The 12,368-nt window shown below is 28.3% G+C and overlaps 1 protein-coding gene across 2 annotated transcripts; it reads left to right on the top strand.

Annotated features, from left to right (window-relative positions):
* Window positions 1-9,688: 9,688 nt before the first annotated feature.
* On the top strand, window positions 9,689-11,015 carry LOC131662417 (protein S40-4-like). 2 transcript variants are annotated; one of them, XM_058932201.1, is made up of 2 exons: window positions 9,689-9,935; window positions 10,114-11,015. In XM_058932201.1, the coding sequence occupies exon 2, from the start codon at window positions 10,125-10,127 to the stop codon at window positions 10,728-10,730; it is 606 nt and encodes a 201-aa protein (XP_058788184.1). In that variant the 5' UTR covers window positions 9,689-9,935; window positions 10,114-10,124; the 3' UTR covers window positions 10,731-11,015. The 2 variants fall into 2 exon arrangements, with proteins under 2 accessions (XP_058788184.1, XP_058788186.1); XM_058932203.1 differs by having other exon boundaries at window positions 9,694-9,854.
* Window positions 11,016-12,368: the final 1,353 nt, after the last annotated feature.

The raw sequence follows: 12,368 nt of genomic DNA, 5'->3' as shown, positions 1-12,368 counted from the left end.
TATAAAAGAACATTATTTTTTAAGTTAAAATAAATAAATCTTTAAAGTATGTATTAGTAGTAAAATCTATTATGAATTAGGCCTCGACCCAAATCAAAAGAATGATACATTCAAACTTAAATATAAAAATAGAGAATACATGATTATTCATTTCTTAACTAAACCATCGTTACTATAAAGGTCTTGCTAACCAATTAAGCACTTCAAAAAAAAAATATTTTATAAAAAATTTAATATTTCAATTTTCAAAATATTAAATATGCAGATTACCGAGATAGATTTATTATTTTTAAAGTCTTAACCATTGTCTTGAAGACACTGATTAGCATTTTCCTTATTATAATAATAAAAAACATTGTTATGTTGATATCATAAAAAACATTGTTATGTTGATATCTTTTTAAGTGGTCGAAGACAATAATGTTATACAAATTAAAAAAAATGTATTTTTATATGGAATAAAAGTGGTGTTCAAAATTGACAATCTTACATATTGAAACAGATCTATCTTCATCGATTCATGTGCTCTGGACCCATTACTTCATTTTCAGAGATATCAATATTTTTGGTTGAACATGGGAGGTGGTTTCATGACTGTGTTTCGTTTGGCATTTTGATTTAGTATATCACATTTGGACACAAGCTACTAGAGATTATTTATTTTTTGTCCAAACTAAGTTTTCAGACTTTTCAAAGCTACCAAACAAAACTTAACACAGTAACAAATTATACACCGAATCTTCTATATAAGGACTATTAACAGTGTAAACGGTTCGGTTTAGATCGATTTTTATATGATATTTTTATCGATTTAAATTGATTTTTGGTGTTATTTAAAAATGGAACCGAATCAAACTAATTAGTTTGATTCGATTGATTGGTTTATAATACTTTTTTCTAAACATTATATTTATATGTATATTTTCCTTTATCATATTTTTATGTATTTTTTGCTATTATTTTTTTCTAATAGTACATTTCATATAATTTATTTTATATTCTACTTTTTAAATAACTTACAAATTATACTTAATTAATACATACCTATAACAAATAAGACACAACAATTAACAACAAAAAGTTACAGTAACATAAATTAAAAATATTTAACACCTAAGACACATATCAAAACTATTTTGTAATAAGAATAGAAGAAATTTTGTTAAAGAAGAAGAAGCAAAAAAAGGTATAAATAAAAAAGATGTAGGGTAACTCAAGAATATTTGGTTGAGATGGTAAGAGATTTCTTCCAACTTAACCAGAGGTCTTCGGTTCGAGCCGAACCTTGAGCGCACAACAATGTTACATTTTTTTTGAAGGAGAGCTTTGTCAGCCATTGTGGTCCTACCCCGCACGAGAGATTAGTCTCTGCAATTGCACGCATATGATACCCTCGACAGTGATGAGAACAACAGATCAATGAGAACAATTTTTTTTTACTTAAGGTTTCTACTTTCTATGTTCGAAGGTTGGTTGTTGGCGGCATGTTTTTACGAAAGGAAGAAAGTGTAAACAAAAATGGAGATCGGTTGGGCCGGTGCAAAATTTGGGCTAAAGAAAAGATTAATTGTGTAACCATAGTCATCGACTTGGTTCATCAGTTTGACGGTTCCTAGAAACTAAAATCGATAACCAAACCAAACTACGTCAGTTTTCATCTCTTTGATTCGGTTTTTGAACCGAACTGTCAAGGTCAGAAATAGAATGCACACAGTATTTGAGTTCTCAGTAATTCTTTCCACTATGATGTAAATGAAGGATACAAAATAGGGAAATACACTATGAGAATTACAAGTATGACCTAAAGATCATTTGGAGGAATTGAAAAGTAATATTAAAAGAATGATTGAGTACTACTCAATCAGTACAGGTGAGAAGAAGAGGAAACTTTACTAAATCATTTCACACCCTTTACCAATCAGTCCTCCTCCATTTAAGCTGACAAAAGGGAATATTTTCTGTTAGACCTTCTCTCCCTAGTGCTTCTCCTCAGCTCCGTAAAATTCGGCTCAATTGCCACATGTCCTTGGTTGTTATTTGTCATCACATGTGTTGTAATGTCCTTTATGCCCTCTTGTATATTTCTGCTCATGACACGAACCTACAAAAATCAATTTATTTTCAATTTGGTTTGATTTGAATTGCCAATTTAATTGATTTTTTAATCCGCTTACACCTCTAGGAACTCCTTCAAAATTAGAGTTGGAAAATAGATATGTTCGCTTCGTTAAATTCCGCAAAAAACAGAGCATAACACAACGGACACTGTGTTGGACATTAACTTAAAATTTTGGTCCGTTCTATATAAAATTAAGGCGGGATAGGGCGGGTGTACAATCACTGAACTTTTTAATTTAAAAATTACAAAAATTTATATTAACATCTATGTTTATAAAAACCTGTAAAAAGATGATGCGTAATAGAACATACATATTAGAGGACATAATTCTAAAATATTAGTCTGTTTCACAAAAAATACAGAACTGTTACGTTTTGTCTCTACCTATCTATTAACTTAATTGATTTATTAGAGAAGAAATATAATAGTAATAGGAGATAGAAAATGAATGTTCTTCAACTTAGTTTATTTATTTTGGTGGAAGTATACTTCACCTTAATTAAGAAACTATATAATTAGCTTAGAGTGATGGCTTTAAAATTAGGCAGATATGTCTCTATCTGATTTTGTAATCCACATATCGTGCAACATTAATAATAACTTGCCGTATTATAATTTATAGTTGCATTAATGCTCCTCTAATCTTAATTAAATTAACACCAACTTGTAGCAAAAGAGAAATTGGTATGTAACCCACATGGGGTCAATGTTAATTACTCATCTTTTCCTTATTTTAAAGTTTGATCAAAGATTCCAAAAGAATAAAAAAAAAAGTATCATTCTTTAACTATATAAAGTTGTTGGTAATTTTATATTTAATCAATTCATAGTCTACTTACATTCAAAACACTTTTATCATCTATTTTATATATATATATATATATATATATATATATATATATATATATATATATATATATATATATATATATATATATATATATATATATATATATATATATATATATATATATATATATATATATATATATATATATATATATATATATATATATATATTGACAAAAAATAACAATTAAATTGAAAGTCTAACTTTATCATCTATTATTATCATCAAGTTCTCTTGAATTTTATCCTCAAAATTCTAAAATTAACATCATAATAAACATTTTTTTAATTCACAAAGTGATATTTTTTGTTTTGTTTTTATGCAATGATCTATAGCATGTTAAAAAAAACAAATGAAATAGCTCAAGAAAGCTATATAGGGGAAACTTGAAAAATAAATTGGGAAGTGGAAGACAAGTTTTATATGGGTAGAAGTTTGGAAAATAAAATAATACTAATAATAAGGAATCGGGAGACATGCTAGATGATGAAATTAGACTTTAAATTTATTGTTATTTAGTTGGATTTTTTTAGACTTTAGGAGTTTGAGTCTTTTATTTTATTATTTATTTTTAATATTATATATGTAGTGTCTTTGACATATTCAAATGAAAAAGTTTTTAATTTCTTAAGATAATTTTCTCTTTTTTCTCTAGTATAAATTTTATTTTTTTTATGGTTTTTCATAATTTATTATTTTATAGATTTCTATAAAGTATGATGATGGTGGAGAAAAAGTGAAGCAATTGAAGCTTTAATCTTTAAGGAGGTAGTATGAAATTGATGCAGATGTATATATGAAGACCAAAAGATAAGTAATTAACTTCTTTAAATTGATTGTAGTGTGGAACCGAACGAAGATCCATGGTGATTATATAATTGATTAGCAAATGGTTAAGAAAATGATGAGATCTTGCAATTCAAGATTTGAGGTCATTGTGGTGGAAATGTAAGAATCAAAAGGCTTGTAGAGTGTGAAAATTAAAGAAGTACATACTTCTTTGGAGGCTCATAAACTCATGGTGATTTATAAAGGAACTGAAAGGTAAGTTCAACAAACTTTGCAAGTTCATATGGTAAGGAAAAATGGCCATGTAAGAAAGTTCAAGAAGAAAGACAAATGAAAATTTAAGAATGGAAATTGGTCAAACAATGACAAATTAAAGATTAATGACAAAGTTGAATCTTGCAAGAGAGAAAAAGGTTTTGGACACAACAAATCAAAGAAGAAAGAGTTTCATAAAAGTAAAATTCAATGTTATAATTGTGATTATATGTTGTGGAGGTTAATGTCTTCTAAAGGTTTTAATGATGACTTCTAAATAAGAAAGAGAAAATAACAAGCATCATTAGTCAAGAGGCAAACACAAGACAAAGTGCTTAAGTTTCAGTTGAAAAAGCTAAACAAAATTGAATCAAATAATCGAAAGGAACTGTAGTTGTGAAGTTGTGAAAGTTTTCTTAACTTTGTGCTCAATATTTTAAATTGTAGTTTGACCAGTTAAATGTACACGAATTAAGGGTAGGTCTTAAAGTTCTAAGGTGATGAAAACATACATATAAGTATTTCAAACTCTTCATCTTTTCTTAAAAAATTATTTAAAACCAATGGGCAAGTACTTAAATGATTAAGAAGTTTTCTAATCAATTAGAAAAGTGAAACTCAATCGTCTAATTGATTATTTCCTTCATCTAATTAATTAAAGCAAGAGCAATACCACTTTATTGATTAGGTAGCCTTATTAATCAATTAAGTGACATCGCAAATTAGTGTTTCCTTTTCTGGCTTAACCTAATCAATTATGTTAATGTTTGAATTGACTAGGAAGCGATTAAGCCCATGAATTATTTCCTTTTTTAGTCAATTCTTTTCCTATATAAAAGAGTGCTTTCCTCACTTATAAATGTTGGAACAAAATTGGTTTTTACCATATCCCTTAGATTTTGATGATAAAAAGTATTTAAAGAACAATTGAATATACTAATGTTTGTTCAAGTGTACAGGAACATAGATCAAAATTTTCATTCAAAGTCAGATCTGACACTGCATCGAACATCTAAAGAGAAGCCGAAAGAACTAGCATTTGAAGGACAAGATTCTGAATAGATCAACTTCTGAAGACCAAAGTCTGAAGAAAGTCAACCTCTTATGGATTAGAACCTGAAGACTTCGACTCTGAACCTAATCAATGATCAAAATCTGAAGATCCCAAATTTTAAATGAAGTATACTTCTGAAGACTTATCTTTTGATGTCTCAAAAGCCAGTCAAAGCTCAATGACCAAGGAGTTTCTAACAATTCACTATCAGACTCTGAAGACATTTTGTCTTCTTTTGATTGTCCTCTTTTGGTCACATGGAAACTTAGCTGAAATCTGTAGAAGACATTGGGAGTGCAACTGATAAATCCTCTTATAGCAAAGGATGTTTAAATAACCACTCAACGAGGTTGACCATATCAGGAAGCTTTTCAACGTCTCTGATTATGCTTCTCTCAAAGACTCCTTGTGCATGAAGTCTTCTCCAACGACTCTTTTGTGTTCCTCTATAAAAGGAGCTAGAAATACTCGGAGAAACAACAACATTTCACCTTAACAAACAAGGAGTTGTTACTCTGTTAAAACTATTTCACAAGCTTAAACTTAGAGCTTCTTATCAATTGAATATATTTAGGAGTTCTTAAGTCTTAGAGTCTTTTTGTGTTGTATTTTGTTTACACCTCTGATTGTATATCAAGTGTAAGTCTTAAACAATCCTTAATCTGAAAGATAGGTTGTTAGAAGTCTCTTGCTTGTTTCTTGAGCATTTAAAGTCTCTTGCTTGCGTGCTTAAGTATTGAAGCCTCATACTTTTATGTTTGAGCATTTGGAAGTATCTTGCTTGTGTGCTTTGACATTTGTAATCAGAAGTGATTATAGTGGAAATCTCTTTCAAGTGCAATGGGACTGGACTACTCCTATTTTGTGGGAGGAACTAGGATAATTTCTTGTGTCTTTCTTTCTCTCTTCTTTACTTATGAACCTTTATTCCGCTGCATATTTAGACTCTGACTCAGATTATAACCTTGTGTTTAGAATCTGTTAAGAGATTTTTAAGAGTAAAAGAAGAAAAAGTTAATACAATTCAACCCCTTCTTGTGTTTTTCTCACCTTCAGTTGGCATCAGAGCACGGTCTGTGCTTTAACACTTAACACTAGTATAGAAAAGATCCTGAGAAAAAAACATGACTGAAGAATTTGGAACCTCTGGTGACCCTGCAAACACTGTCGTGCCCTTTAATCATAGTGCTTCTAAAAGAAACAATTATACTTCTAAACCTCTAACCTTTAGTGGATATTCTATTGAGTTTGAATGGTGGAAAAGTAAAATGTACGCTCACTTCATAGATCTTGATGATAAGTTATTGGATATTCCTGAAGATGACATTGGCATTGAAGTAGATGGAGTAGGTATGGTGGCGGATAGAAAGAGTCTCACACCTGCTCAAAAAAAGATATATAAAAAAAGATATCATAGAGTAAGAGGAAATCTGGTAGATGTTCTACCTCATTTTAAGTATCTCAAGATTCTCAACAAATCTACTGCTAAAACCATTTTTAAGTCTCTTTGTAATCTCTTACGAACATTTGCAAGATAGGCTCCTAGAGAAATATTGTCTAAGAGAGGCGTGATTTCAGATCCTAGTAGGATCGCTTGTCCCTTATGTGTGTAGTTGGTTGAGACAATATCTCACCTCTTTGTTAATTGTGAGTTTGTCTTGTCTGAATGGTATAAAATCTTTAAGTGGTTGGGGTGATAAATAGTTATTCCTAATGATCCTAGAGTGTTCTTTGAATCTTTTCTTTCTTTAAAGTATAAATTTAAGTATATGGGTGATTATCTTTTAACCTAAGACATTGGAGTTTGATCCATCGAGAAAACCCATAACAATATCATCTTTAGAGAGTCCCACAATCAACAAAAAGAAATGGAGGAAAAGAGTTTTTTTTTTTTTCTAAGAAAATGATTTTCTAAAGCAAGAATGATATTTTTACACTGAACATGACAATTATACCGTATTTTCATACGATTTGATTTTTCTATTATATTTAATAATTAATTTTTCACTTTTTACAATACAAACGAATGCTTGTGTTTGCTGTATTCTATCTAGTATAAGTATAGGTGTATGATTTTTGATGTATAAATAACACTCCTCTTTCTAAAGAGATAAGAGACAACCTCTTGCATCTTCTCTAAAAGAGTATTTTAGTTGCTATTAGAAAAAAAAAACAATTATGCATCATTATATCTCTGGGTCAGGCTTCACTATACTTTAACTGTTTAACATTAGACAATTGTGGTAACACTAATTTTCTTGTGCCACAATATATGCACTTTAATTTATAGCCGCCATTTTAATCCACTGTCCATGTTGAAATTTCAGCTTAATTAAGCAACATGATTTTTTTTTTCCTGCTTTGGAAAAACATCGCAATTCTTTAGTTATCATGATTCATATTGAATCTTTAAATTAATTTTTAATTTTATTTTTAGTTTTTTATCATAATGTTTTATTTTTCAACTTTGGCAATTAGTATCCAAATTCATTGAATGTCAGCTATACAATTCGACCATGTGATCCTTCAGGGACAAAGATTTCATTTGGCTTTGTGTTTTTAATTATTAATATGAGCCAGATATGGAATTTACGTGAATCAATTTTCTTCTTTTTTCTATTTGCAAGTGTTTTTTTATATTTTTTTATTAATATATAATATTATTATTATTATTATTATTTCTTTCTTCACTTGATATATAATATATCTTACTCGAGAAGTTTGCACGACACCAAACTCCTCTCTTATATTAAATTATATTTGTACTTTTTATTAAAATGTACCTACTATTTGTGGTTGTAAGTGAGTACCAATTAATATATCATTTTAATTCCTACTATCAATTATGGAACAATAGAGGACAAAATAAAGTTTCTTGAAATTGTAATATTGTTTAATAATTCATTTTATTTTATATAGATATAACAATTGGTCATATAACAACAGAATAAGTTAAATAATGGAGTATTAATAGAAGAAAAAATTGAATATTTTAAATAATTTATTTATATTAAATTTTGTGTTTATCTTAAAAAATATATAATATAAATGATTGAATTGCTTAGTAAAAATTTAATTTATTTTAAATGAACACTCAATTATTAAAATCTCTTTTATATCTATGATTAAAAATTAAAAAAATTAAAAAAATTAAACTATATATTTAAAGTAAATAAATTTATATGATACATTTGCTTATTTAGACATTATTATAATTCAACTTAATTATATTTGCAGAGATTAATCTATTAAATCGGTAAAAACTTTAATATACGACAAAGTTTTTTTAATTTTTTTTAACATGTTTGTGTTTTAACTCTTCAATGTTAAGCTTTGTCAAAAGATGTTTAGTTTAAGAAAAGATAATTAGGTATGTAATTCTTAATTTAAACAAAATCACATTTGTATTCTTCCATTTCAAAACTTTTGACATTTTTGTCATCTTCCATGACAACAACCACCCTTTATCTATAAACCACCCATTCACAATGGAATGACTGTGCCTTTACCATCATTTCACTGCCTCATTTACCTCTAGAAAATTTATTACAAAGTCATAATTAACCTAAAGTTTTCACCCTTGATGCTACATTAAAAGCCAATTTACCTATGCTCTATAAAAATTACCAAAAGTAAATTTGAAGGACAAAAAGTGCTATATGAATGTGATCATGACAAGTGGACTTGTGAAAACCATAAATGAAGAAAAGAAAAGAAACCTTATTTTTAGCCCCACATAAGAAAAGTAAAAATACATAACTTTATCATTAATTAAAAAGATGAAGGAAAAAAAACACAAGTAAAAAGTATCCACTATTCACCACTTATGTCACATGAAATTTAACATCACTTATTATTTTTCATTTCATTTCACATTAAAGATTCCAATACATATACTTTGTCACATAATATCACTAAAAATAATTTTGTTATAAACAGTTAAATTGATAGCTGTGCATTTCAACAACCTACATTCATACATTCTAAGTTGTAAAATTTCATTTATTTTCTTTTAGAATAAAATTTTAACTACTAAACTATTAAAAAAAAATAATAGCACTAATATCACAAAAGAAATTTACTATCTTTTTAGAATCAATTTATATGACAATCAAGATTTTCCACATTCACACATTAGGAAAGTATCAAAATCAAACTATTTAAATTTAAATTTGACATTTAGGTTAAAAATTTAAAATCTTCATTATTTAAAGTCGTTTAAAGTCGTTCGATCATCAATATTCTAATTACGTGAATATGAAAAATATCACAATCTAAAATATCATTTTTTTTTTGAGTTTATCACCACTAGTATAGTCCGGTTCAAGGGTGAGTCAAGCTCACTCTCGACCGTAGTTGCTGAGGAACGAATCATGGTTCTCCCTATCAAGTTCAACGCCAATCATCACTAGACCAACTAACAATTGATATCTAAAATATCATTTTTAAATCACATATTTCTTGAAGTTCATATTTTTTTAAATAACATTTGTCATACGATTAAAATAGGAAGGTAAAAATCATAAATGTTTCATACAATTACCACATGGAATCCAAATCCTTTTACCTTTCACTATCAAAACTTATCTTATGTATGAATTGAGTTAAATAGATGAAGTTGTATATCATTTAGAGAAGCTCTAGAGGCATAAATCAAAATCAGTTCTGTCTTATTCTTGCCTCTTGGGACCTTGCTGCTGTGTACTTCACCTCTTGTGGGGATGTCCTTGTTGTTCTCTCCATCAAAAATACATCATAAAACTACACCCTCCTTTCAACTTATAGAGGTAACAAAAACTTCTCAAATTATAGTATCAAGATTCAAGTCTACATAAAGTTTTTTCTTTGAAGTACTTGTTCCAAGAAAGGTATATTTATTACAAAAATCCCTTTTCATATTTTTCTATTATGAAATATATTACGTACGCGTATCTGAAAATAATGGTTATGATTGATTGACAGTGTATAAAACCCTTACAGCGATATTGTATCTGAGTTAAATTTTTAAATTTTTTGTTGTGATTTGTGATTTTCTTTTTTTTGTAGGAAGAGAAAGAATGGATGATAAGTATAGGCTAGTTAGGAAGCATAGTGGGCTATGGAGAACATTGAGAGATGGAGATTTTGAAGAGGAAGAAGTTTGGGATGTTGTGAAAGAAAGAGAAGATTACTCATGTGAAGTTGTTCACCACAAGGCAAAGAACAAAGAGCTATCTTCTCTTTCGATTCCGATTGGTTCGAGAACGATTCCGATTCCGAGTTCATCTCATGAAACAAAAGGTTTTCAACAATCATCAGCACCGGTTAATATTCCGGATTGGTCAAAGGTTTATGGTGGGAATGATAAGGTAATTAACAAGAGTGTTAAGAATGTTTCAAGGTATGGTAATGATAATTATGGTTTCTATGATGATCATGAAGATGGTCATGATGAAGTCTTGAACCATGATGATGGTGATGATGAAGATGAAGATGAAGATGATGATGATGGTGAGTATGGTACTAGGCTGCCACCACATGAGATAATTGCAAGAAGGCTAGCAAGGAGTCAGATTTCTTCATTTTCTGTTTTTGAAGGAGTTGGTAGGACACTTAAGGGTAGGGATCTTAGCAAAATGAGGAACTCTGTCCTCATAAAGACTGGTTTTCTTGAATCATTGTGATTAAGAGTTTTTCAATTGATCAAATTTGCGATGTGTTATGTACATGGTTTTCAATTGCGGTTGCGTAGTTTGTATTGCATTAAAATGTTGAGAATCTAGTCGAAATTGGAGTTGTAATATAGTTTCGGAGACTTCACAATGTTTTGTAATGCGGCCGCAATTGAGTTTGTATCAGTAAGTTATAATTAGTGTCGTTTTTGAAGACGTGCGAGACAGACTACTATAAAAGATCTAAAATTTATCACGGTTCCACCATTGTTAAATATGACATTTGTCAAAATTAAACAGTGGTGTCTTATTTATTTTGTCAAAGTTAAACTGTAACTAGACGGCTCTGGATATAATTTAGGTATTGATTTCAAATTCCAATTATGTGAAATTCATTGGTTATTGTATGTTGTTTAGACCATCCTTACAAAATATTATGGATGTGTTAGTTAAATATTTGAATTGAATCATAAATGTATTTAACATTTTGAAGTATAAAAATTGAAATAGTTTCTTTCCCAAATAATATTTTTCTTCTTTTTTATGTTATTTAATTTTTTTATTAAATTTAAGCTTTGGCTTTTTATAAACAAGTCACTGTCTTTCTCCCAACTTTGCTTTCTCATAACTTTAATAATTTTGTCCTCTGTTTTCTTCAAATATGTGAATGGTAGAGACCAACACAATAATAATAAATGTTTTAAAGTATTTATTAAATTTGAAGAGGTTATTTATGCTTAAACATTAGTAGTTAATTATAATTTCAATTAAATGCTTGCCAAGTTATTTTAGGATAGTTTCTTTTCCAACATTTGCTGTCTGAATTTTGTTGTTGTAGAATCCATAGTTGATAGTTGGATTAATAGAAAAGGAAAATGTCTCTATATGGATTGAATAATTTGTGACTCAACAGAACTGGAAATCCATAGTACAAAAAATAATTTATGTACTACCTGTCTCTTTAATATGACAAATCATTTATACCATCTCTAAAAACAAAAATTCATGCATTGGTTAATGTGAATAAAATATTATCTAATTTTTCTTGTACAATTAATTTAAAAATCAGATTTCATGCACTATGATCGTTCACATATTTATTTACGTATATCGAGAATGAGTAACCGTTTGATCAAGATTAAATAATTTAAAAAATATATTTTTTTTATTTTTTATCATATTTAAAAATCATAATTTATATCAACATACTGTTTGATTTTTTATCTAACAAATACTAATACATTAAATACATAAATATATGTACTAAAACTGCAGAGAATCTGCACCCATTAACCTAATAGTCGGAATTTCACCCTTAATAATAAACGAATGAAATGTCGTATATTCGAACTTAATTAAATATCAATTGAGAATCGAAGATTTAACAAGATAAAATTATGTGATTTTACCTGTGTAAATCCGATTAATATAAATATAAGCAAAATAATTAATGTATTACACTTCTACAATTATTGAATCATAGTGCATTAAATGGACAAAGACATGCCACCAACTCAACATTTTTTAATAACTTAATCAATTTAATATTAAAAAGAATAAGGTTATTATCTAATAATGATATGTGATGAGAGGGGAGAAAAGAGGGACCAATCACTATCAATTCTAGATGTTGATTTCTCTATATAAAGA

This window comes from Vicia villosa, linkage group LG3, assembly GCF_029867415.1.
Source record: "Vicia villosa cultivar HV-30 ecotype Madison, WI linkage group LG3, Vvil1.0, whole genome shotgun sequence".
Taxonomy (NCBI): domain Eukaryota; kingdom Viridiplantae; phylum Streptophyta; class Magnoliopsida; order Fabales; family Fabaceae; genus Vicia; species Vicia villosa.
This window is presented reverse-complemented; position numbering and strand designations above follow the sequence as displayed.